The sequence below is a fragment of the Emys orbicularis genome, chromosome 10 (assembly GCF_028017835.1).
Source record: "Emys orbicularis isolate rEmyOrb1 chromosome 10, rEmyOrb1.hap1, whole genome shotgun sequence".
NCBI classification, from domain to species: domain Eukaryota; kingdom Metazoa; phylum Chordata; order Testudines; family Emydidae; genus Emys; species Emys orbicularis.
The window spans coordinates 20,360,280-20,382,931 of record NC_088692.1 but is presented as its reverse complement, the minus strand read 5'-3'; the positions used below and the strand labels follow the sequence as shown (position 1 = coordinate 20,382,931).

Genomic DNA, 22,652 nt, shown 5'->3' with positions numbered 1-22,652 from the left:
TTAACAACACAGGTACTAAACACTGCTAAATGCAATCATGTGGGCTAGGTTTCATCATACATCAATCGTTTGGTCTGCATGTAATGCTTAGGAAAATGAAAAATTCACATAAAATATCAGAAAATACTTTTAATTACAAATCCTTACAAATTGTTGTAAAAAAGGATTTTGGTATTTTAGCAAATAGGAGCATGGGCCACTTTGTCACTTAGCCAACTACGTTATACGTAGATTGTTACGTAATATGAACTGTTAACTATTAAATACACTGTAGTTTGAAAACTTTTGGGGGGTACAAGATGCTTTCTTATTTAAGATGCACCCCTTAACATTTTTTTTTAATTTAAAAAAAAAATTGTTATACTTTGTTGCTTCATGCTACTGCGAGCCGCTGCTTTCGCCAGGTCAATTATGGATTTTATCTGCAGTATTTGCAGTCTATCCACATCCTGGCTTTCTAGCCACTTAAGCCCAATCTCTAACCCTACAACCGCATCAGCAGCTTTGGGCGGTGGCTCCGAGGGTTCTTCGTCACTATCCTCAGGGTTAGACACACTTTCTGAGGCACCAGGTTGTTGAGGGGCAACGTTATGAATTATATCTACATCTGTAAGTCGTTCATAGGTTGGACACATAGCATCCACCTCCATCCACTCTTGAACATCAGCTATCCCACTTTGAGCCATAAGTTCCCTGTAGACTCGTTCTGCCTCCATGGCCTCTTCTTCCATAAAACCTTCAAAGTTGTTCTCATCTTCGTCTTCTTCCTTATCTTGGTTGTCGTCGCTTTCAGTGACAAAAGCACTTTTGAGACCACGATGCCAACATTTCTCTATCATTGACGGAGTGATTCCTAGCCAGGCTGTCTCGCCTAAGTTAAATACATCCAGCAAATTCAATTTATTTACTAAGGCTTTATGATAATTCATTTTAAATGTGGCTATAATGCCTTGATCGAGGGGCTGTATTTTGGACATTGTGTTCTTAGAAAGGTAGCTCACCTTTATCTTCCCGTCTTTGCTGGTTAAGGTCTCAACTGGGGGGTGGGCGGGACAGTTGTCAAGTAGGAGCAATGCCTTTGGCTCCAGGTTTTGTCTGCGTAGATGGTTCCGGACAGCTGGTACAAAATATTTCTTAAACCATTCCTCGAAAATATCTGATGTCATCCAGGCATTTTTTGAATGGCGATGAATGAATGAAAGCGAATCCATGTTCTTATGGTGGAAAGCCCTGGATTTGCCTATGCACAGAGGTTTAAGTTTATGTGAACCGGTTTTATTCACACAGAAAAGTATTGTCACTCTCTCTTTTATCACCTTAATACCTTTGGCCTTTTGTTCTTCGGTCCTAGAAGCAAGTGTTCTATCCGGCAGCATACGGTAACATAAGCCAGTTTCATCAGCGTTATAGATTTGCTCTGGAGCATAGCCACCCTTGATGATGATCTCTTGTAACTTTAGCGGGTATTCATCGCAAGCTTTTATATCTGCGGAGCGCGTCTCTCCTGAAATTGCGACTTGCCAAATGCCATGACATTTTAAAAAATGATTAAGCCATCCACTGCTAGCTTTAAATTCGTTACCTTGATGTGCAGAAGTGTCCTCGCCCGAGCATCTAAAATCGAGATCCTTCTTCAATTTCTCCGCTTGTTTCCTTATAATGTCACTGGAAATTAGTGTGCATTCAGAGTGTTCTTGGGTAAACCACGTAAATACTGCTCTATCTAGTTGGTTATCCTGGGCAGTTTTTAGGCACTTCAAGGCCTTCGCTTTCATCCAGTTCAACTAGCATTGATCGTAATTTTTCCTCATCTTTGATCCACCCTCTTAATGTTGATTCCCCCACTCCTAGTTCTTTTGAGACCTTTGCTTGGCTCATTCCTGATTTCAGTCTGTCCAAAGCTTCCAATTTTTCTTTGACTGTCCATGCCTTTCGTTTCCGTGGCTGTGAACTACTTGCCATCATGTCAATGGTATTTTAATACTGTATTAATGCAAACCATTTTTTTGTTTTGTTTAGAAAATGTCAGCACAGAGTTACGTTTCCAAAATACAACTAGTGAGACAACTTAAGTTTAGTCTATACTGCACGCAATTTAGAAACGAGATTAAAATAGGCGGGAGAGATGAGAACGCCTAATGCATGGGTGGGCAAATTTTTTTGGCCCGAGGACCACATTGGGGTTCAAAATTGTATGGAGGGCCGGGTAGGGAAGGCTGTGCCTCCCCAAACAGCCTGGCCCTGTCCCCTATCCAACCCCCACCTACTTCCTGCCCCCTGACTGACCCCTCAGAACCCCCGACCCATCCAACCCCCCCCGCTCCTTGTCCCTGACCACCCCCACCAGAGACCCCCCCACCCCAACCACCCCTACCAAGACCCCACCCCCTATCTAAGCCCCCCTGCTCCTTGTCCCCTGACTTCCTCGACCCCTATCCACACCCCCGCCCCAACAGGCCCCCCGGGACTCCCACGCCCTATCCAACGCCCCCGTTCCCTGTCCCCTGACCGCCTCCCCCAAACCTCCGAACCATCCAACCCCCCGTGATCCCTGTCCCCTAACCGCCCCCCAAGACCCTCTGCCCCTTATCCAACCCCTCAGCTTTGGCCAGCACCCTTAACATGCTGCTCAGAACAGCGTGTCGGAGCCAGTCACGTTAACATGCTGATCCACTGGAGCGCGCAGCCCCGCCCCCCAGAGCGCTGCTTTACTGCGTTGTATGCGAACCTGTGCTATATCAGGTCGCATTATATGGGGTAGAGGTGTACTTATAAATGACTACAAAAACTATTTGTAACTTGGAGCATAATAAATAGGGCCCTACCAAATTCATGGTCCATTTTGGTCAATTTCACATGGGATTTTAAAAACTGTAAATTTCATGGTTTCAGATATTTAAATAGTAAATTTCATGGTGTTGTAACCCTGGGGGTATGGACCCAGAAGCGAGTCACGAGGTTAGTGTACGGGGGTTGTGGTATTGCCACAACCTTACTTCTGCACTGCTGCCTTAAGAGCTGGGCAGCCAGAGGGCAGCTGCTGGTTGGGCGCCCAGCTCAGAAGGCAATGCTGCCTCCAGCAGCAGCACAGAAATAAGGGTGTATCATTAGCATAGGCTGCCACTGAGCTGGGCGCCCAGCCAGCAGCTTTCACTCTACAGCCATTCAGCTCTGAAATCTGGTCTCTACAACAGCCAGATTTCATGCGGAAGATCAGATTTCACGGTCTGTGATGCATTTTTCATGGCCGTGAATTTGGTACTAAAGTTTGACATCTTCCCTTGTGTTTAAAGCATTTGTTTTTAATTTTTACACTTTGAGTGTAAACGTCTGTGACAGTGTACCCCATAAGGCTTTATGTGGAGGGGGTGCTTATAAATGTATGTATGACATAACTGGAATATATTTTGTGCTGCCTGTGCCAGGTAACATATCTCCGTAAAGGTTATGGTCTACTATATCTATTCATCCTATTTGTACATATATATATCATTTTCTACTTGAGGTTAAGAATATGGACTGTATGCTTGCTTGGTTTCTAAGTAAGCTTTGGGAGGCATTTGGTCAGCTTCTTTAGGAAGGAATTCGCCAGGTTAAGTACCTGATCAGGAAACACTTGGGGAACAATGCATCTTGGAATGCTCCTAATCCACATAAGAAGTCTTCCTGGAGACATGCAAGATACCATGTGGACAATGGCTTCAGCCTGTAAAAACTGAGTCATGCAGGGACATGTGACTTGCCCAGGTGACTCCAGAACTCCATCTTGGAGCTGGACTTTGCATAGGAGGGAGATGGGGGGTCTCCACCCACAAGAGAGAGTCTATTTAAACCTGGGGGAGACCCCTCCATTTTGTCTTCAGCTGGCTAAAGAAGGAGCCTCTCCACCCCCACCCCCGAGGATACTTGAAGGAGACTGAAACAAAGGACAGTAACTACAGGGGGTGTGAGTGATTGCTGGACCCAGGCTAAAAGGAGATTAGCCTGTAAAAGGGAGTGCTCTGGAACTGGTGAGGAAATCATCTGTATTTAGTTTGATTAGACATAGATTTGCGCATTTTATTTTACTTTGCTTGGTGACTTACTTTGTTCTGTCTGTTACTACTTTAAACCACTTAAATCCTACCATCTGTATTTAATAAAATCACTTTTTATTTAGTAATTTACTCAGAGTATGTATTAATACCTGGGGGAGCAAACAACTGTGCATATCTCTCTATCAGTGTTATAGAGGGCGAACAATTTATGAGTTTACTCTGCATAAGCTTTATGCAGGGTAAAACGGATTTATCTGGGTTTAGATCCCATTGGGAGTTGGGCATCTGAGTGCTAAAGACAAGCACACTACTGTACACTGTTTTCAGGTAAACTTGCAGCTTTGGGGCAAGTGATTCAGACCCTGGGTTTGTGTCTGGAGCCAGACGGGAGTATCTGGTTCAGCAAGACAGGGTGCTGGAGTCCTGAGCTGGCAGGGAAAACAGAAGCAGGGGTAGTCTTTGCACATCAGGTGGCAGCTCCCAAGGGGGTTTCTGTGATCCAACCCGTCACAACGTCCATAATCTTTTTATCTCTAACTCAATTATTCTTATTTGCATTTATCAGATCCCTATTCTTGGGGAGAGGAGGAGTGTAATCTAAGATTACACAGAAAATATATTACTAATGAATGAACTCTTAGAACAATAGCAAAATTTTCCAATGTCTCCAATAATAGGTTCCTTGCAAATTCCTCCTCAAAATGTTTTTCTTACAAATTTCTGCATATTTTCCTTCTACAATTTAAGGCAAGTAGTACATATGGTCCTGATAGCATATGGATTTCAGAAATTTGCCTCCAATGAAAAAGTAACCTAGTCTGGGGAAATAAAAAAACTTATCAAAAAAATTGGAATCCTTAGGGAGTACAGTGAAGAAAAATCTAATTTTATATTTTTAGCTCTAGCTCTATTTGCAAAATCAAAGACCTGCTAGATATAGCAGAAAACTTTAATTCTCCTTGTATGCTCGTTTCAAAGAAATACTAAGTAAAAAATAAGGGAGGTCTAAAAGCATTGGTTTAGATGACAAAAGCCGGAACATTATGCAGTTTTGTCATTCCAGGAATCACCACATTATGGGTGTGGATTGTAGCTGGGTAAAAATATATGGAAAGTTTTCACTTATGTGTATGAGAAAAAAAATTGTGAAGATAAAGGATAAATTATAGCAGAGTAATTTTAACTTTACACCATGTTTCGAATGAATGAAAATTACATTCAATTTTGTTATTGGAAGCAATTAGTCAGTGTGAACTTTCTAAATCAAAACTAATCACGTAAACATTTAACTCCACTGTAGATAATTAATGTTAAAATACATTTGTTCATTTACCTATGTCAAAAGGCTAAACTGGGTGTTTTGATCAAATGATATTCCCATTAATCACATAGTTTTAAGACAGAAATTGACTATATCAATAAATTAGCTAAATTCTTTTTTGTGAAGTGACTGCTCTGTCAAGTTCTAAGCTGGCACAAAAATTATGACTGTATAATAATGAAAATGAGAAATAACTTAAGAGTTGGGGAATCTAATCATGTTTCCCTATTTTTACCTTAGTGATGAGATTACATAGCTAATGCTATGCTGATGGATAGTCCAAACATCCTTCATTCATGACTTCAATTTATTCAAATGTAGCTTCTGGCTGGCAAAAACTTCAGCCTGCTCATTTTTATAAAGGCTTCCTGCATAGTCAGCTGACATTTTTCTGTTTTATTAAAACAAATGTGTGCACAGAATAAGAAAAACGATACCTATACACACACGTGCTAATGCATACAGAGAGAGGAGGATAGTAAATTTTTAATAAAGTGACAGCTTATTCATTAGATTGTACACACCACATTCCAACAAAAAAATTCAAAATATTCCTATGTGCCAATGTCATTTAGCCTCCAATTTAACTGCCCAGTTTTATACCAGCCTTGCAAAGATTGTCTAGTCAATAGTGTTTACACTACAGCCATGTGGCACTAAATACTGGCCTTTCTTTCTAATTTGTTTCATTCAAACCACACAGAGGGACTGGAGAAGGTTAGAGTTCCGTTTCTAATACACCTCTACCCCGATATAACGTGACCCAATATAACACGAATTCGGATATAACGCGGTAAAGAAGTGCTCCGGGGGGGGGGGGGGCTGCGCACTCCGGTGGATCAAAGCAAGTTCGATATAACGCGGTTATAACGTGGTAAGATTTTTTGGCTCCCGAGGACAGCGTTATATTGGGGTAGAGGTGTAATTACATCTTTCATCCTTCAGTAATAATAGTAAAAACAGACTTTACAGCAACTGATGACTTCTGAAGCTCCTCCTTATTCTATTTCTAATCTTGGAACGAATATTGCACCAAATCAACTAGATTAAAACTGGCTCTTTCCAGCTCTATAAACCAAACTCATTACAAATTGTTCACAAATTGTGACCTACTTTATATTCAAATTGTTCACAAATTGTTACCTAGTTTATATTCTACTTTTTTTCCAACAGCTGGTTTGCTGACTTAGAACTACAGAAAAACTAAGCTTTAGTTTTGGTATGTACTACCCACACATTGACTCAGAAGAGCAGTTTTCATTTGACAACCACAATCCTAGACAATCCTTCCATTGAGGAGACTGACTCAGGCCATGTCTATGCTACAGCTACTTCAGCTGTGCTACTGTTGCATAGACACCACCTACATTGATGGAAGGGGGGTTTCTGTTGTAGTTATTCCACCTCCCTGAGAAGCAGTAGCTAGATCGAGGAAATTTTTCACAGCCCTGAGTGACTTACCTAGATTGATTTAATTTGTAAGTTAGATCAGGCCTCAACTGTCTAACTTCCATGATTATCCTCCCTCTATCCTCCTGTCTTTGTGTATGTCCAGTATCTGAAACAGGAGTCTTAAGAAGGGGCATAGTTTGGGGGGGACATGATGGGTGTAGCCCCCCTCAAACTGCAAGGCTCGGGCAGGCATGTAATTTGCCCCTATGTGCAGCCCTGTTGGCCTGGCTGGAGCTCCCCCCCCCTCCCCAATATAGAAATAAAACTATAAAACTTGAGGTCTCTGTATCTTCCTTCTCTCCAAAGATCCCTAAAACACACACGTTCTTTGCTGTCACCTGTTTTGCTACCGTTTTCACTTTGCAGAGCCTCTACTGATCTGAGGATAGGACTTTAGATTTTGTGACCATCAATTCACTCTCCACATCCTAATGCATCACAGCAATGTGCTTTTGGGACCACCACTCTGTGCTGTGACACTGCTCTCTATCTGCAAGCTCTAAAAAGCTTTCTCTGATTTCAGCATAAGCTTCCTTGTCCCACACCTGCTTTGCCAGAAATCCTCCAACAGGTAGAAGAAACATGTTCTAGTTATGTTGTTTAGGCCACACCATCTACAAGCTGTCCTACCACACTGCTAGCAGATGTGCGGGGCTGACACATGTAGTAACATATATAGATCTCTGCAACTTTGAAGCTGCTGCCTTGCTAGTCTACTCCAATCTCTTATCTAGGGCAGAGGAAAGTTTGAAATCACTGTTAACTACTCCACTGTTACCCAGTAGATCGGGGTGGGAAACTTTTTGGCCTGAGGGCCACAGCGGGGAATAGAAATTGTATGGCGGGCCACGAATGCTCACAAAATTGGGGTTGGGGTATGGGAGGGGGTGAGGGCTCTGGGGTGGGGCTGGGGATGAGGAGTTTGGGGTGTAGGAGGGTGCTCTGGGCTGGGACCGAGGGGTTTGGAGTATGGGAGGGGGATCAGGGCAGGAGTGCAGGAAGGGGTGCAGGTTCCGGCTGGAGGTGCAGGCTCTAGGGTGGGGCTAAGAGGTTTTGAGTGCAGGAGAGTGCTCCGTGCTGGGATCGAGGGGTTTGGAGAGCAGGAGAGGGATGGGGAGAGGCACAGGGGTGCAGGGTCCGAGTGGCGCTTACCTCAAGCAGCGGCATGTCCCTTCTCTGGCTCCTACACGGAGGCGCGGCCAGGAGGCTCTGCACACTGCCCCATCGGCAGGCACTGCCCCTGCAGCTCCCATTGGAGCGCTTAGGAGCCAGAGTGGGGCCATGCCGCAGCCTCCGGGAGCCGCGTGGAGCGGCCCCTGACCCCGTGCCCTGGCTGGAGCGGGGCCCGGCCAGGTGGTGCAGCCCCGATCCTACGCCCCAGCTGGAGTGCCGGAGCAGGGCCGAGCCATGTGGTGCGGCCCGCAACCCAGCTGGAGCACCAAAGCGGGACCCAGCGCCCCGGCCGGAGCAGGGCTGCACCGCGTGGTGGGGTCCCTGACCCAGCACCCCAGCAGGAGCAGGGCCAAGGCGTGTGGTGGGGCACCCAACCCAGCGCCCCGGCCAGAGCAGGGCTGTGCAGTGGGGCCCCCGACCCAGCAGCCCGGCGAGAGCTGGGTCGCGCCGCGTGGTGGGGCCCCCGACCCGGCGCCCCGGTCGGAGCGGGGCTGAGCCGCATGGTGCGACGCTGGAGAGGAACTGTGCTGCTGCAGCCCCCCAACCCAATCACAGGAGCACTGGAGCGGGGCCAAGCCACGTGGTGTGGCCCCAGATCCAGCGCCCTGGTCGGAGCACCGGAGCAGGGCCGCACCAGCGCCCCAGCTGGAGCGCCGCAGCAGGGCAAGCCCCAGACCTCGCTCCCCACCGGGAGCTCGCGGGCCGGCTTAAAAGGGCTCGCAGGCTGAATAAGGCCCACAAGCCGTAGTTTGCCCACTCCTGCCGTAGATGCTAGAGCCAGCTATCTGAAATGGCTGCATGGAGTGTGTCAGAGACCAGAGTATTTTAATCCTTGTATTCTATTGGTACTGGCACATCAACAGAACAACAAAATGGGGAAGGAGATCTCACAGAACGGAGTGAGAGCAAGACTGAAAGGCAGAGAGAATAAAATAAAGGGGGGAAATGAGCAGAACTGCCAACTCCATATATTCAAGCATGGCCTCCCTGCTGCCTTTGTTTCTGTACCTGCTACAAGCCCTGCAGCTAAAGAGTGATAGGGTTAGAGCAGAAATGCATTTTGAGCCTTGCCTGAACTTACAGGCCATGTTGTTCAGAAACCCCTCACATGACATCCCCTCTCACCTGCCACACACCCCGTTAATTGACATGTAGCACTGGACAGCACTAACTCTTTAAAACAAAAACAAACCCATGCCAACCTTTATCAGTGTTACCTAGGGCTGGGCGAACCTTCATCCCCCAACATACAGATTTGTTACATTTGTTTCTCTCCATCAGGTCTCATCCTGGTTTCCAAAGGTAAAATCCATATAGCTCTAGCCCTGTCACCCTATTACTGGATTCTTAGGCCAGATATTCTGTTTCTCATGGGTATAGTCCCCTGATTTTCCCTGTATTTCTTCACGTTTCCCATTTTCTGTTACTGTATTCATAGGTATTTCAACCAACATGCCTCTAGAATAGACTAGAACAGTCCTCCTTGTATCCTTTTGCAGATGGGGAGAAGTATACAATAATAGTACGGCTGACAAATGATTAAAAAAATAATTAATCGTGATTAATCGCCCTATTAAACAATAGAATACCATTTATTTAAATATTTTGGATGTTTTCCAAATTTTCAAATATATTGATTTCAATTATAACACAAAATACAAAGTGTACAGTGCTCACTTTATATTTATTTTTATTACAAATATTTGCACTGTAAAAACAAATGTAGAATTATGTACAAAACCCAACTGCATTCAAAAATATAACAATGTAAAACTTTAGAGCCTACAAGTTCACTCAGTCCTACTTCTTGTTCAGTGAATCGCTCAGGTGAACAAGTTTGTTTACATTTGCAGGAGATAATGCTGCCCGCTTCTTGGTCACAATGTCACCTGAAAGTGAGAACAGATGTTCACATGGCACTGTTGTAGCCAGCATCACAAGATATTTACATGACAGATGCGCTAAAGATTCATATCTCCCTTCATGCTTCAACCACCTTCCAGAGGACATGCATCCATGCTGATGACGGATTCTGCTCGATAACAATCCAAAGCAGTGAGGATCAACTCATGTTCATTTTCATCATCTGAGTCAAATGCCACAAGCGGAAGTTTGAGTTTCTTTTTTGGTGGCTCAGGTTCTGTAGTTTCCACATCTGAGTGTTGCTCTTTTATGACTTCTGCAAGCATGCTCCACTCCTCGTCCCGATCAGATTTTGGAAGGCACTTCAGATTCTGAAACCTTGGGTGGAGTGCTGTAGCTATCTTTAGAAATCTCACATTGGTATCTTCTTTGCGTTTTGTCAAAACTGCAGTGAAAGTGTTCTTAAAATGAACAACATGTGCTGAGTCATCATCCAAGACTACTAGAACATGAAATATATGGCAAAATGCCAGTAAAATAGAGCTGGAGACATACAATTCTCCCCCAAGGAGTTCAGTCACAAATTTAAATAATGTATGATTTTTTTAACAAGCGTCATCAGCATGGAAGGATGTCTTCTGGAACAGTGACCAAAGCATGAAGGGGCATACGAATGTTTAGCATATCTGGTACATAGCTACCTTGCAATGCTTGCTACAAAAGTGTCATGCAAATGCCTGTTCTCACTATACTACAGACTGCACTACAGTACTTGTATGAGGTGAATTGAAAAATACTGTTTTTTTGTTTATCATTTTTACAGTGCAAATATTTGTAATAAAAATAATATAAGGTGAGCACTGTACACATTGTATTCTATGTTGTAATTTAAATCAATATATTTGAAAATGTAGAAAAACATCCAAAAATATTTCATAAATTTCAATTGGTATTCTATTGTTTAACAATCCGATTAAAACTGAGATTAATCACGATTAATTTTTTTGAGTTAATCACGTGAGTTAACTGTGATTAATCAACAGCCCTAAATAATAAATAGGGGAACTAATTAAGAAAGAATTCCCCCATGATAGGATGCCTGAATATACACACATCAAAGTTTAAATCTAGTGCTTGGAGTAGGAAACTAGGTGTCAGGCCTGCTAGATTTTATTCCTGAGTATTTGTTTTGGGCAAGTTGACACTCTGGTGAGTCTGGCTTTGTCTACATATGCAGACAGGGCTCTGGTATTTCTACTACTGTGTCATGCAAACCTGGTCAAAACTGCAAGTAAAAACACCTGAACCTTGCAGCATACTAGATTTTCATTTAGAAATTTCCCATCACTAAACAGCTACTGGTAGAGCTGCCCTGATGATATTATGGTAGGAAGACAGGGTTATGACAGATGCCCCCGCTGGACCCCCATTCCCCTTGTTTTTACAGCTGGCTTCCCTTCCTTGCATCCCCAGTCTCCCTATGCCCACAGCCCATCCCTTCCTGGATCCCTACTCTCCCTGTGCCTGGAGCTCCCGCCCCATTTGGAACACCCCGCCCCCCACTTCCTATGCCAGCAGCTCCACCCCGCAGACCATTCCTGTACCCACAGCTCCCTCCCCATTTGGACCCCCCACTCTCCCTATGTCCTCAGCTCCTCCCCCCCACCTTCACACCTCCCTGTGTGACCATAGCTCCCACCCCCCTCAGCACTCTCCCCCACCCCCTCAGAGAGCTCCCTCAGAGCCCTCCCCTCAGAACAATCCCCCCCCCCATGGCCACAGCTCCCTACCCGCCTAAAAGCAACCCCCCCCCGCCCCGTGCCCACAGCTCCCTCCTTCCCCTCAGAGCGATCTCCCCCCCGCCCGTTCCCGCAGCTCCCTCCCCCCCAGAGCGATCTCCTCCCCCCCGCCGTGCCCGCAGTTCCCTCCCTCCCCTCAGAGCGATCTCCTCCCTCCGTGTGCCCGCAGCTCCCTCCCTCCCCTCAGAGCGATCTCCTCCCCCCCGCCGTGCCCGCAGCTCCCTCCCTCCCCTCAGAGCGATCTCCTCCTCCCCGCCGTGCCCGCAGCTCCCTCCCTCCCCTCAGAGCGATCTCCCTCCCTCCCCTCAGAGCGATCTCCTCCCTCCGTGTGCCCGCAGATCCCTCCCTCCCCTCAGAGCGATCTCCCTCCCTCCCCTCAGAGCGATCTCCTCCCCCCCGCCGTGCCCGCAGATCCCTCCCTCCCCTCAGAGCGATCTCCTCCCCCCCGCCGTGCCCGCAGCTCCCTCCCTCCCCTCAGAGCGATCTCCTCCCCCCCGCCGTGCCCGCAGTTCCCTCCCTCCCCTCAGAGCGATCTCCCCCTCCCCGCCCGTATCTCCCTCCCTCCCCTCAGAGCGATCTCCTCCCTCCGTGTGCCCGCAGCTCCCTCCCTCCCCTCAGAGCGATCTCCTCCCCCCCGCCGTGCCCGCAGCTCCCTCCCTCCCCTCAGAGCGATCTCCTCCTCCCCGCCGTGCCCGCAGCTCCCTCCCTCCCCTCAGAGCGATCTCCTCCCTCCGTGTGCCCGCAGATCCCTCCCTCCCCTCAGAGCGATCTCCTCCCCCCCGCCGTGCCCGCAGCTCCCTCCCTCCCCTCAGAGCGATCTCCCCCTCCCCGCCCGTATCTCCCTCCCTCAGAGCGATCTCTCCGTACCGCAGCTCCCTCCCACCCTCGGAGCGATCCCCCCCCAAGACCGCCCTCCCCCAGGGCCCGCAGCTCGCTCCCTCAGACCGCCCTAAGGTGACCAGATAGCAACTGTGAAAAAACGGGACAGAGGGTGGGGGGTAATAGGCGCCTATATAAGAAAAAGTCCCAGAAAACAGGACTGTCCCTATAAGAACGGGACATCTGGTCATCCTAGACCGCCCCCCCCCCCCCCATTCTCCGAGGATCGCCAAGCGAAAGCACAGCAAGAAAACTCAGTCAACCAATACACCGCCCAGAACTTGCGGTCGCTGTTTACGTCATCACGACGCGACATCTGCGCATGCGTGTGCGCAGGAACCGTGGCCCACACACACGTGTCGGTCTGCTGCGGGGACTCGGGAGCATGGCGGCGCCGGGCCAGAAGCTGGATCGCCCCCAGGTACCGGCCGGTGCTCGGCCAAGCAGGGCTTGACTCGCGTGTCGCGGAGGCCCGAATCGCTGCGGAGATCCTTCACTTCCGCAGCGCGGACTCGTGCCGAGGAGATCCTGAGCCTTGTACGGCTGCTGGCGGGGCAGCTCCTCTGCCTCAGGCCTGAGCCCTCACCTGGCACTCCGCTTGGGCACTGGGGACGAGCGGGAGGTTGGGGTTCCGCGCTCGCCCGGCTTCGGCTGTGTTAGGGGTCGATGCGTGGGATGGGGGAGGCGACAGGGCTTGGAACTGCGTCCCTGGGGTAGAAGCAATTCCGCAGTGACTTGTGCTATATCTAGGGGGAACATCAGTTCTGGCAAACCGAACACATTTTAACTGTAAAGCTGAATCTCCCTTCTGGTGAAGGGAGAGAGAGAAAAACTGGTCTGCCAGGCAGTACTACCATAGAGTCTGTGTCAGCCAATAACTCACTTTGATTCACACTAATAGGAAAACTCAGGCCTGGCCTTAACATTAATGTATCTTGCTGTTTCTCTACCCTTCCAGGTTAAAAAGGCAGTGCAGGCCTTGCTGGCATACACAAAGACCAAAGATAAAACAGATGAACTGCTTTTGAATGAGAACGAGAATGTATACTTAATGGTGACAGTATGGAAAATCCCACCACAAGAACAAGTTATCAAAATGTAAGAATTCTTACACTTCTGGTTTTCCTCAAAGGCTCTGATTTTCTGTATTCTATAATAAATACTTTTCATCTGCTGTGGCCTGCAGTGGATTGAACTTACATTCATTGCTTGTATCCCCATAAGACCACCATGTTTAAAAAAAAAAATTATTGGTTTCAAGAATTGTTAGTAGCATCAAAAGTTTGGAGCACTGACTGAGCATGTGTGGGAGTTTCCTTGATATATGAGTCAGATATATAAAGGATCAGATCTTTCATACCTTTCTCACTTGAAGTCATTTAGATTAGTTACATAAATAAAACACGATTTAGGCCTATAATCTCTGTATCTAGTGCACCAATCCTCTTGGTTTCTGAGTAGTTGGTATCTGTTTTTAAGCATTCTTCTCAGTTCAGGAAATAACACTACATGTTTTTTCAGTGCTACTAAAAATCGCTAAAAGATTCCTCCTACTTTCTTTTGTGCCATTGATTAGTAGACGTGAGACCCAAATTTTATTTTGAGCCACAGTGATGCTGCATGAGAAGTTATGGATCTATCTACTAATGGCCCCAATCCAGCAAAGACTTCAATATATGCTTATCTTGACACTTTTTAAGTAGTCCTAATGAGGTATGTGGGATTACTCAGTACTTAAGCATGTGAGGGTATGTCTACACTTAAAATGCTACAGCTTCAGTGTAGACACCATCTACGCCAATGAGAGGAATTCTCCCATCGCTGTAGGTAATACACCTCCCTGAGAGGCAGTAGCTAGGTCAACGTAAGAATTCTTACATCAACCTAGTGCGGTCTATACCGGGGTTAGGTTGGTATAGCTACGTCTCTCAGGCATATGTAGCTATACTGATCTAAAATTGTAGTATAGAACAGGCCTAAGTCACTGAAGGATTGGGGCCTAAGGTCTTTCTGAAGTACTCATAACTGTAGTGATTTTGAACTTCTCTGTAGGCCTAATTTTGGAAAGGGAGATTTGTATTCCATCTCTGAATGTTTCCACCCGTCTCACCTTCTTTTTATAGCCCACTTCCTCATGGTATTCGACCAGAAACATCTGAAGTTTGCCTCTTCACAAAAGATGAACCTGAATTATCTGGAGAACAGACCGAAAACTTGTACAAGAAACTGTTGATCCAGAATGGGATCACAAGTATCAGCCAGGTAAGGAAGACATTGGAATATGATATGGGACAATAATGTCTTGTCTTTCTCCTTAAAACTTCAAAAGAAGAAAAACAGGTGTGTGATTTCTAATGCAAAATATTAACTTAATTCAGATGGTTCAAAACTTAGGACTTCTAATCAAATTTCTCTAGCTTATCAAACTTTCAAAACTTCAACATTTACCCAAAAGTGTAAAATTGTCATTGCTTTCAATATTATGCAAGCAAAATAGATCAGAGCACGCTTATTAATTAATAGTTCCTTTTGCTTCATTTTTAACATGCCATTAGTTTACAATAATTTGAAAATAGTTTTTAAAGCATTTTTAGAAAACTTTTTTCAGTGTCTGCCAGTGTGGTTTCAACATTAACTGTCATATGACTTAAATAAGATAATCTTTCATAAATGGAAAATTGAATACTCTTTAACATGTTTATTTACTGGACAAAATTATATAGTGTTTGACATGTGAATTATTAAGCAGAGTTTGTTTACACAAGCTGAAACAATTCACAGTTCTCCCATTCTCAGCTGTGTTGGCTCCTATGTCCTAATAGGAATTAAAAGCAGTCAAAATTTGTTTTTGAAATGGGTGGTTTTGGATTGATTATGTGTGACCATATGTAGTTCAGCTACCATTTGATGGTTATATATATATTTTTTATTGCTATCTAATATCTGTATTTTGATTTTTTTTTTAAAGGCTATTACCTGTTTTTTAAAAACTAAAAAAGCATTGTGCATTCTTCAGTTGGAATTTATACAAAAAAGAATGTGTCAGTGTTTTAAATAAAGTAGAGAAGACAACAGAATGCATTTTAATGTGGAAGTCTTAATGGATTGGCAGTCATGCCACTCAGTTGTATATAATCATAGAAGTATTCCATTCATTCTTGCAAGGGAGTTTAATCCTAACATTACTTTCACATTACAGATCATCTCCTATAAAACTCTCAAAAAAGAATACAAACCATTTGAAGCAAAGCGTCGTCTCCTGAACAGATTTGACCTCTTCCTGGCCGATGACCGAATTAGAAGGCTTTTGCCCTCACATATAGGGAAGCACTTTTATCAAAGCAAAAAGTAAGTCTGTAGCTAATACATATTTATACCATATTGTCCTGTGAAGCTGAACTGTTCTTAGTGAATTGTGTTTTTCTTTTCCTTTTTTGTTTTTAGGGCACCTTTATCTGTGAACCTGAAAGCCAAGAATCTAGCTAAGGAACTAAATAAACATATTCAGGGAACTATACTTCCAGTTACCAACAAGGGGTGTTGTTAGTAAGTATCGATTTTTGGCTTGTGCTTCACTTGAAGAACAGTATTGTGCTCCTAATAGTAGGGTCAGGATACAATACTAAATTAATTTATTTACTTTCCCTCCAGTAGGGCTTTGAATAAAATGAGGTAAGGGTTCACCAAAATGCACAGTACTTGCAGTGGACATTGGTTTGTACAGAGAGACTGGGGTTGTTGTTTTTTTAATAGAAACTTTGACAAGGAGTTTTCTTTTTGACCTCTTGACTGTAACTTTAAAAAAAAAAATTAGATGACATCATAGCCCTAATAATCACAATGCATTAAACATTAGTATTAATCTCCCATCCTGCTGAATTTTTATGTGGCCTAATAGATTGCATAGGGTTATTTACTACCATTAATAACAAATCAGTTTACTGGGACACTCTATTGTATGAGAAGGTCTTGTTTCTGTAAATCAGTGATAACTGCCATATTAATACACAGTCCTCTTTTCTGTATTTTAAATCTTTATTTTATGATGGGAATAACACTTAGCTATTCTAATGATGTACATAGGTAGCTTGAAGATTTATGGATAAAATTTTCAAAAGCTCCTAATGGACTCTTGAACCATAGATCCCATTGAAAGTCAACAGATCTTAGGAAACGAAGTCACTTAGTTTTGAAAACGTTACCCTTATGACTTTTGAGAGACAACTCCTTGTTTTTACCAATTGAAGTATCTTTTTCTTAAGATTTCCCCACCTTTGTTTATTTTATATTTAAATACTTCTATAACTTCTTTAGGCACGATTAGTTCCTGCTACAAATATAGGTATTCTTTAAAGATTTAATAGCATCTTGCAAAACAAAAACTAAAAACAAGTGTCCAAATACTGAAAAGGCTAGTATAAAATAGTTACAATAGATCTTATTTCCCTGTGAAGTCCAGCATTCTTTTTTTTAAATTAAGATCATTGTGAATAGACAGTACTCATAGTCAATTTCTTGATATGCCTAAAAGCAAGTGGTTCAGTCAGAAGGTCTGTTTTACTGTAGGATAAACAGCACACCTCTCTTTTCTTTCAGTACAGCACGTGTAGGTCACACTGGAATGAAAGCTGATGAGTTATTAGAAAATGTTTCTGTTGCTGCTGAGGTGATTTCCAATAAGTTGCCAAAGGTACTATCACTTGATTAAATTAGAATGTGAAGTGGACTTGATTTAAGCGTTTCTTTGTTTATATTTACTCTTCTTAATTATTGCAGAATTGGAAAAATATTAAAGTTCTTCACCTCAAAACACTCAAATCTGTTGCTCTCCCAATCTTCAATTCATATATCTGCAATTTAGATGAGCTTGACAAGCAGCCATCTCTCCATCAAAAGGGAGGACAGGTAAAAACTTCCTACTAACTTCTTTACAGAATAACTTTCCACAACTTATAGCACAAGGTGGTGCTATAACTGGTTATTTGAATAAAGTGTTTGTCATGTAAGTTTAACATATTGGCATTGGGAATATTTGCCAGACATCTAGGTGCAGTACACAGACAGCAGTACACATAAGTGATGTTGAACTGTTCTCACCCAGCACTTGTTAGCATGACTGCATGCTTTTCAAATGGTACATGGTAATAGGAAACCACTGTTTCTACTTGAAGTAGTGGCAAATTGAAAACGTAATCCTATAGTGTTGCTAGTATCCTCCCTTAAACTGGTAGGGGATGGGATTCCCTCACTTTTTTTATATCCTTGTTTCTACCTTGAGATCTGGTCTTCTTCATGGACCAGTCAGGTTACGTGGCTTCAGTTATTTTTATAAGGAAAATACAAAAAATGAAAATAAATACTTAATCGTATTAATTAATTAAATTCATGCACAGCTCAGGAGGATGCATCGATTACTCATCAGCTGAACTATGACTTCAATATTGTTTGGGTAATAGACTCTAAAAAGTTTGGGTTATTTTAATTTTTTTTGTCTTATTTGGATGTTGTTTCATCAGTTTAATCCACTTGAAGAATGTCAACTATTTCTTTGCATTGAATTCTGCAATTGATTTCCCGTACTTAAAATAGTTGATTTTTTGCTTAATTGCTCACAGCTCTACATTTTGTGAACTTGTCAATTTTGATGTCAGCATAACTTCTATACAGGGAGGAGGAAGAATTTTTAAAAATGTAGATATATAATAATCCACTAAACCATGTAATTTATCGATATTAATACAATATGTATTAGTCCATGTATGTCATTCATACAGGATTACTATACCTTTAGCAAGTTCTGTAAAAGTAAAACTCAGCATTGTTTTCCTCCTTGTCTGTTGCTGAACTGCTGCATAGCAAGATGCATGATAACATTGCTTATAAAATTGCTGTTACCGAAGAATTGTAATTAGTGTTAGTTTAGAAGTTAGCACTCTTTCAAGATCTTCAGTTTCAGAAGTTCTACAATAGTGGACTATTCATTCTTGCCTTTGTAGTAAAATAGATCAATATATTTGTAATAATGTTTCGGACTGGGGTGGAGGGGTGATGTGTAACTGAAGATGTTTTGATTCTTCCTATAAGAAAAAGAAAGGGAAAAAAAGGAAACAGAAGGCAGTCACAGAACAGACTTCACCTAAAGCCAAAGTGACAGCTGAAAAGAAGAAGAATGCTACTACCAAAAACCTTGAGATGGAACAGAAGAGAAAAGCAGAAACCTTGGCAGTCACAGAACCAGATGAGGATGATAGAGAAATTCCGCAACTTGTTCCTATTCAAACAGAAGCTAGTATAGCTGGGCAGGAGGTAATTCTATTTAACAACAAGTTTGTGAAATCTAGAGTTTAACTTTAACTGAATGAAGATTTTTAATGTGGATGAAATATACCTTTAGAAAGGAAAAGGCTTGAGACAGGCTAATGGAAACAGCGAGCAAGTTAAATCATTGGTATGTCTAACCTAATGCTTGCAGGGCAGTGTGTTTTAATATACTTGGAGTGCAACATGTATTCCTGGGGACATCACAAGAGCAAGGGATTCTTGGGAGTTTTTACAAGCCTGACTAGCACAAATAATAGGTTCTCTCTTAGATAAAACAATGGCTTCTGGAGTGAAATTTTATCTACTGTTTGCACTCCAGATGTCCAAAATCTTAACTAGATTGGTCAACTCATTTTCCACATGTCTGCTATTTGGAAAGATGAAAACTATGCACTCTGTAAATGGATATTCTGCCCATATATGTGTCTTATGTACCATTTCATCAAACTGTTTGACATCAGTATGTTGGTAAAGGACTGGTTGCCATAGATAATCATAGCTGTCTGGTAGCAATTCATTCCCTTACTCTGACTTTTGAGATAGAACAGCTTTGAAGCAAGTTCTGAATCAAATAAATCTCTTTAAATGTGCCTCCTTTTGCCTGAGTGGAGGTCACTATTTAGGGGAGAAGTAACGTCAAATCTTTTGTGGACTAATACATATAATTTACACTTCTGATAGCAACAAAATAGGAAAGCCAAAGGCTATTAAAAATTGAAAGCCTTGGTGCACTCTTCATACTGATCAAGTCATTACTGGGAATGGAAATACTCAGGATCATATACCGTATATACTCATTCATAAGCCAAATATTTTTGGTAAAAAAAAGTGATGCATCATAAGCAGGGGTCGGCTTATAAACAGGTCTACACCAAAATTTGATGGTTTTAAACTCTATGGAATCATTGAATTGAATATCTAATACAGGGATCGGCAACCTTTGGCACGCGGCCCGCACCGCTTCCCGCCGCCCCCATTGGCCTGGAGCGGCGAACCAGGGCCAGTGGGAGCCGCGATCGGCCAAACCTGAGGACGTGGCAGGTAAACAAACTGTTGCGGGCCACATGCCAAAGGTTGCCGATCCCTGATCTAATACATTGTAGTTTTGTTTACTGGGAGCAGCTCCCATTGGCTGGGAACAGCGAACCGTAGCCACAGGGAGCTGAGGGGCTACATGCCTGCCAAAAATAACAGGAGTACTTGTGGCACCTTAGAGACTAACAAATTTATTAGAGCATAAGCTTTCGTGGGCTACAACCCACTTCTTCGGATGCATATAGAGTGAACCATATATTCATATATATTCTTCTATATGCATCCGAAGAAGTGGGTTGTAGCCCACGAAAGCTTATGCTCTAATAAATTTGTTAGTCTCTAAGGTGCCACAAGTACTCCTGTTATTTTTGCGGATACAGACTAACACGGCTGCTACTCTGAAACCTGTCTACATGCCTGCCGACGCTCCAAATAAACAAAACATCCCGACCCACCAGCGACTTACCGTGATGGGCCGGGAACCAAAGTTTTTCAACCCCTGAAATATAGGGTCATACAGTTTTCGCTACTTTTCCCTATCCATTTTGGGGGGTTGGCTTGTAAACGAACGGGCTAATGAACGATCAAGCTAACTTTGGAGGATGTTGGTATTCACATCTCTAACCATGCTCAGTTTGCAGACATATCTAGCAAGTCTGTGTTAAATATCCAATGGAGAGAAAATGAATGAACATAAGTTACAAAGTTGTTCTAAAATGAAAAATAGTCATCTTGGATTTTTTATTTAAAGCACAACCTTTCAACTACTAGTATGTTCTCCTTAAGTCTGATCCTTTTCTGTACAGTATCAGTGAAAATATTTTTTTTCTTGGACCCTTTCATGGTTGAGTTGGTTTATATTAACCCTTGCACAGCCTACCTGAAATATGACCAATTGAGTTAGGGCAGAGAATATTCTATTCAGTGGATGGCACTGATCTTTAGTGCTAATGTTTTTATCAATCTTGTCTTGCGAAACCATTACGATGTGTCCTTTGTTGTAAGATGACACTTTTTCCCCCCGTCTCTTATATACAGAAAACGGAACCAAATCAGACTCCAGGAAAAGGTGTAAACATGAGCAGAAAACCTGAGACACCACTTGGTAAGAGAAAGATGACATCGTTGGCTCCAGAGACTCCAAAAACAAAACTGAAATTGGCTGAAAATGAGGAAGATTTGCCAATACCAGCTCAACAGAAACAACCCAAGAAGCCCAGGAGCCCAAAGGAAGTAGTAAAGGAGAAGGAGCTGAAAAAGACTCCCAAAAAACCAGCAGCAAAATCCTTTGACACACCTCATGGGGGCAAGCTTGTAAAATCAGCCAAGAAAGCTCTCAAAACACCAAAACAGATGCCCAAGAAAATGAAAGTCCCACAATCAGCCTGAACTCTGTCAGTTATATTATTGCTTTATCCTATAAAGTGAACTGATTAAAGGTATTTGCTTTGCTTAAAAAAAAAAATCACTATAAATTAGAGAAAACAGCTTGATTAAAAAGCCTGAGCATAGGGAGCTGTCTTCACCAAGGTTTGTAATTGCCCATCAGTGTTTCCTACCAGTAGCAGTGGGGCTATGAGACATGTAAATAAACATTTTTCTAACTTGGTTGTTTCTACATTTCTTTGTGTCAACCCCCAGGCTGTATTATTTCCTTTACCTATACTAAAAAATACACTTCAATGCTTTATTTAGCTAAGTGGATGCTCCAAACAAGAGTGGTTTCCTTTTAACAACACAGAAGGGAGAGAAGAAAGAGGATAGTAAAGATGAGGGAAATACAGTTTTTGTTGATGCTCTCAGGATAGAGGGAGGCTGGTCAATGATAAAGATGCTTTGGGTTGGCCACAAAGCTGTTGCTGTGGATACTAGCTCACCTCTGGGACAACGTCTGCTTGATCGGGTCAGGTCCCTTTCCTTTACTGGTCCTTCTCAGCTGAGCAGAGCTGGATGGGCAGTCTCAGCTTGCTGTGCTGGTGCTTTGCAGTACAGTTGATTTCAGGATCAGGTGAAAAGCAGAGAAAGAACAGGAGGAAGATTGCAGGGGATGGAAAGGAACATATGGGGTTGGGATAAGAGGAGAAGACAGAGCAGGATCTCACATGTCAAGCTGGGGTTCTCTCTGGCATAGCAGTGATGGTCAAACATCCCCATTGCGTTACCAGGGACTAGTGTCACAGCAATAACCCTTGCTGAGGGGATGGTAAAAAGTTGTTTTTCTCCCACAAAGTGTTTTCTAAGGGCTCTAAAAAAGCAGTGGGTGGAATCCTCTTGTTATTTTGCCCACCAAAAGGCATAATTTCCATAACGTGTATTTTGGTCCATTGATTTTCTGTCCTTATTTACCAGTCATAATTTTAACACAGTCCTTGAGTGATATCAGTAAATCCTTTCTGTTTAAATTAATTCAGTCTTTGTCTCCTCACATTTTTTCTTAAACAGTTTTATAATTATAATGGTCAGTTGAGTTCAATATTAAGGTAAATTTGTAGGCCCCATTATTACAACAATCCTCATCCTTGACCTGTCAGCTGCTTTCTAAGTCATCATCCATGTTCTTGAAATCATGTTCTCCCTTGGCTTCCATGTCACTGTTGTTTCTTGGTTTTCCTCTCTCTCTAACTGCTATTTCAGCATGTCCTTTGGAGGATCCTCCAATGTTTTGTGGGAGTTCAAGGGGGCTCTGTCTTTGGTTCCCTTCTCTTATCTCTCTACACCTTATCTCTGGGTAATCTCATCCGCAAACATCAATTCAACCACTATCTCTATGTG

The 22,652-nt window shown here is 43.3% G+C and overlaps 2 protein-coding genes across 2 annotated transcripts; one reads left to right on the top strand and one right to left on the bottom strand.

The window, feature by feature from the left end:
- Positions 1 to 338: 338 nt before the first annotated feature.
- LOC135884576 (jerky protein homolog-like) lies at positions 339 to 1,775 on the bottom strand. Its single transcript, XM_065411998.1, has one exon. It carries the CDS (start codon positions 1,773 to 1,775, stop codon positions 339 to 341), a length of 1,437 nt encoding a protein of 478 aa, XP_065268070.1.
- Positions 1,776 to 12,846: 11,071 nt separating this feature from the next.
- RSL1D1 (ribosomal L1 domain containing 1) lies at positions 12,847 to 21,445 on the top strand. Its single transcript, XM_065412239.1, has 9 exons — positions 12,847 to 12,945; positions 13,483 to 13,622; positions 14,648 to 14,786; positions 15,724 to 15,872; positions 15,969 to 16,070; positions 17,121 to 17,214; positions 17,301 to 17,429; positions 18,609 to 18,830; positions 20,919 to 21,445. The coding sequence occupies exons 1-9, from the start codon at positions 12,847 to 12,849 to the stop codon at positions 21,267 to 21,269; spliced, it is 1,425 nt and encodes a 474-aa protein (XP_065268311.1). The 3' UTR covers positions 21,270 to 21,445.
- The last annotated feature ends 1,207 nt before the right edge of the window (positions 21,446 to 22,652 follow it).

Bases quoted from the DNA above. Each gene is read 5' to 3' on its own strand.
- LOC135884576 (XM_065411998.1), bottom strand. From the start codon at position 1,775: ATGAAAGCGAAGGCCTTGAAGTGCCTAAAAACTGCCCAGGATAACCAA.
- RSL1D1 (XM_065412239.1), top strand. From the start codon at position 12,847: ATGCGTGTGCGCAGGAACCGTGGCCCACACACACGTGTCGGTCTGCTG. The intron at 14,787-15,723 runs GTAAGGAAGACA...TTCACATTACAG, and splicing joins GGATCACAAGTATCAGCCAG to ATCATCTCCTATAAAACTCT. The intron at 15,873-15,968 runs GTAAGTCTGTAG...TTTTGTTTTTAG, and splicing joins CACTTTTATCAAAGCAAAAA to GGCACCTTTATCTGTGAACC.